This window comes from Arachis ipaensis, chromosome B04 (genome assembly GCF_000816755.2).
Source record: "Arachis ipaensis cultivar K30076 chromosome B04, Araip1.1, whole genome shotgun sequence".
NCBI lineage: Eukaryota > Viridiplantae > Streptophyta > Magnoliopsida > Fabales > Fabaceae > Arachis > Arachis ipaensis.
Window position 1 is genome coordinate 64,061,156 of NC_029788.2, and position 4,066 is coordinate 64,065,221.

The following is a 4,066-nucleotide window of genomic DNA, read 5'->3' on the forward strand; positions in this document are numbered from 1 at the left end:
ACTAAGAAAATCAAGATGTAGAAATGAGAAATTGTAAAAGAAACAAGATGAAATCAAGTAATTAATTCAAGATCCAAGACAATTTAACCTAATCCTAACCTAATTCTAGAGAAACCCTCTTCTCTAGAAAACTAACTAAAGGCTCATGTTGACTAACTAATTTCTCCCCCTTGCTTGGACTTCAATTCTGCATGAAATACACTCAGAAACAAGTTGGATTTGGGACTGGGCAGCTCAGAAATCACCCCCAGCGTTTTGCCTTTAAGTGGGTCACGTGTGAGTATCGGTGCGTACGCGCCATGTGTGCGTGCGCGTCGATTGGCTGTTTCTTCATCCGCGTGTATGTGCCTTGTGCGCGTGCGCATCTTTATGCGAAATCACTTCTGCGCATGCGCGCCTTGTACGCTTGCGCGCCCATCGATGCATTTTCAATCTTTGTTTCTTCATGCATTCTCCACTTTGTATGCTTTTCTCTTCATTTCTCCCATCCGATACTTGCCTTATGAACCTAAAATCACTCAACAAACACATCAAGGCATCGAATGGAATTAAAGTAAATTAAAATCACCAATTTAAGGGCCTAAAAAGCATGTTTTTACACTTAAGCACAATTCAAGGGAGAATTACAAAACCATGCTATTTCATTGAATAAATATGGGAAAAGGTGATAAAATCCCTGAAAATAGGCACAAGATAAACCACGAAATCGAGGTTTATCATGTAGTCATTGATGTTTAAATCCAGCATTTTCACGGGCTTCCCCTTGATTATAAAATTCTTTTGATCAAACGTTGATCATTTGTGTTTGAATGTAGTTTTTTTGGGCATATTAAGGATTGCATTTGCTTTTTCTTCGTTTTTATTAACAAACTTCTATTTATATAATTATATTGTAGATAGAAAAGGTCGATCTGGAAAATAAAGTTGTTGATGAAAGCCAGTGGAATGATTGATAAACCCATATTTTATGATATATTTTGTGCTTAATCTGAGTGATTTATTCAATCCTTCACCCACTTATTCATATTAGTTGCATGGTTTTACTTTCCCTTCCTTATTATGTGATGTATGTGAAAAACATATTTCTTATGCTTAAAAATAATTATTTTGATTACCCTTTATTTCCATTCGATGCCGTGATTCGTGTGTTGAGTAGTTTCAGATCTTCTAAGGCAGGAATGACTTAAAGGATGGAAAGGAAACATACAAAAATGGAAGGAAAGCACAAAACAGAGTTTTTAAAGAAACTGGGAGCCATGCGATCGCATGGGCGACACGGCCGCATGCCAGCGCGAAAAGGCATTGACGCGGCCGCATGACTGACGCGACCGCGCGCCTCGAGCGAAACACATATGACGCGGTAGCATGACTGACGCGACCGCATGACAAGGAAAACTCCGAATGACGCAACCGCGTGACCCACGCGGACGCGTGACAGAGGCCACGCACCAGAAATTGCAGAAAACGCTCATAGCGAATTCTGAAGCCCTTTTTGGCCCAAATCCAAGTCCAGAAGGCATAGACCAGAGGTTATGAAGTAGGGGAATGCATCCATTCAAAGGAGAGTCTCCAATTAGTTAGTTTTCCATGATTTAGATTTAGTTTTGAGAGGGAGATTCTCTCCTCTCTCTTTAGGATTAGGATTTAGATTTAGGATTTTATGCGCTTTCAGGATTATCTCTTTTTATCAGGTTCAATATTCCATTTTATTATTTTCCCAATTTTATTTATGAATTCTTCTATGTTACAGATTACTCTTTGAATTAATGTTATTTGAGGTATTTCAGTTTATTATTGCTTTCTTTTATTTACATTATTGTTATTCCCATCTGAAGACATTTTTATTCCAGTAGATTTACTTTTCTCCTTTTGATCTTGGTTAAGAAAGCAGTAACTCAGGAGTTATCAAACTCAAACATGATTGATAATTGTTATCTTTTTTAATTAAATTGAACTTCAATAATCCCAATCTTTTCTTAGAAAATAAATAGGATCCGAAGATCAAACCAATTAATCCCTCGACCTTCCTTTGCCTTAGTAAAGGTTAACAAAGTGGAATTAAGATTCAATTTTCATCATCATTGATAAAGATAGCTAGGATAGGACCTCTAATTTCTCATACCTTGCCAAAAGTTTATTTACAGTCATCTATTTATTTTACTTGCCATTTAAATTACTTGTTCTTCATTTACTTTAATTGCTAATTAAACCATTCGCTCCTTATTCTCAAAACCCCAATTTACAACTTCCATAACCAATAATAAGAATATACTTCCCTGCAGTTCCTTGAGAAGACGACCCGAGGTTTGAATACTTCGGTTATCAATTTATTTAGGGGTTTGTTACTTGTGACAACCAAAACGTTTGTACGAAGGAATTTCAATTGGTTTAGAGACTGTATCTACAACACGACTGTTTTTATAAAATTATTTACTGGCAAAATCCCAACGTCAATGATCAAGAGACTTCCTCCACATTAAGGAAGGAAAAATCTAGTGGTAAGTTTTTGTAGAATGGTATGCTGTTAGGCATTATTGCTTCCTTTTGCATGTCTTGAATTCTAATATTTTTTCAAACTTTCATTCTGTACTCTAATATTTTTACCTTTTTATGATATGTAAAAGTTTATAGGTGTGTAAAAATAAGTTTATGTATTTATAGGGTGCAATTGTATTCACTGGTTTATTGTTTTTTTTCTTCTGGTTTTCTGATTTTATGGTATTTTATCTTCTTGATTATTTAATTTCTAAATACATATTTTGTTTCTCTCTTTTATTTATTTCTTTTTTCCTTGTCTGAATATTATTTTCCTTCTATTTTCTTGGGTGTTGAACTAAAACCCGTGTCTATTTAAGTGGTGAAGAATTTAGTGGTTGGTGTTCATATCCATTGTTTTCTTTTGTATTGTTAATGTCTAGAGAAAATGAGTTATTTGGTTGTAGGTGTTAGTCCTGGAACAGCTCCAGTGTACCATAGCACAAACCTGAAATTGTTGGATAAGAGGATCAAGATAGCTGAGTTGGTGTTAAGGTTTATGATTCTTGGTCTTGGAGTTGTTGCAGCTATTCTTATTGGAACTGATTCACAAGTGAAGGTGTTTTTCTCCTTTGAGAAAGAAGCTAAATTCACTGATGTTAAGGCTTTGGTGTAAGTATCTATTAATCTATGTTCTATGTTAATTTCTAGCAATAAAAGTGTTGCATGTTTTATTGTCCTAATTCATTAGTTTTTGATGGATTAAAAAACTTTGCAGATTCTGGGTAGTTGCTAATGGTTTGGCTGCTGGATACTCTTTGATTCAAGGACTCCATTGTGTTGTGAGTTTGGTTAGGGGAAGTGTTCTCTTCAACAAGCCCTTAGCTTGGGCCATTTTCTCTGTTGATCAGGTACCCTTTTATATTTGAAAGATCACATCCTACTTTTTTTTGTTGTCTTATACATTGTGGTTAAAACACAAGATTATCAAGATTCTTGCATCAACATCTTGCTTTTTCCTCAAGCATTTTGTTGCCATGTTGATTAATATCACTTATTTTTTTATAAATTCATGCAAAGACAAAATAAAAAAGTAATTTGTCATTATGTCCATAGCGATATAACCTGAGTGACAATATATATTTTTTATTTTATAATTTTATGTTTTCTAGGTTCCACAAGTTTTGGTAAACTTTCAAGTTTGATATGCTTAATTTAAAAAAGAAGTTTTATTTGTTTGTTCTCACACGAACTTGGTTCTATGAAATGAGGTGATGAACCCATGTGAAATTAACTAGGAAAAACTGTCACACCAACTTAATTAATTAGTATTGCTTGTGCTGTTCTATCATTGGGTTTTAAGGTTTAACGGGTTTCATTGATATTTAATTTGGTGTGTAAAAATAAGTTAATGTATTTATAGGGTGCAATTGTATTCATTGGTTTATTGTTTTTTTTTTCTGGTTTTTTTATTTTATGGTATTTTATGTTCTTGATTATTTACTTTCTAAATATATATTTTGTTTCTCTCTTTTATTTATTCCTTTTCTTCCTTCTATTTTCTTGGGTGTTGAATGATGAGCGGATAATT

At 34.0% G+C, this 4,066-nt stretch overlaps 1 protein-coding gene across 1 annotated transcript; it reads left to right on the forward strand.

The window, feature by feature from the left end:
• Nucleotides 2,611-3,545, forward strand: LOC107639341 (CASP-like protein 2B1). The gene is made up of 2 exons (XM_016342815.2): nucleotides 2,611-3,147; nucleotides 3,254-3,545. The coding sequence occupies exons 1-2, from the start codon at nucleotides 2,924-2,926 to the stop codon at nucleotides 3,402-3,404; spliced, it is 375 nt and encodes a 124-aa protein (XP_016198301.1). The 5' UTR covers nucleotides 2,611-2,923; the 3' UTR covers nucleotides 3,405-3,545.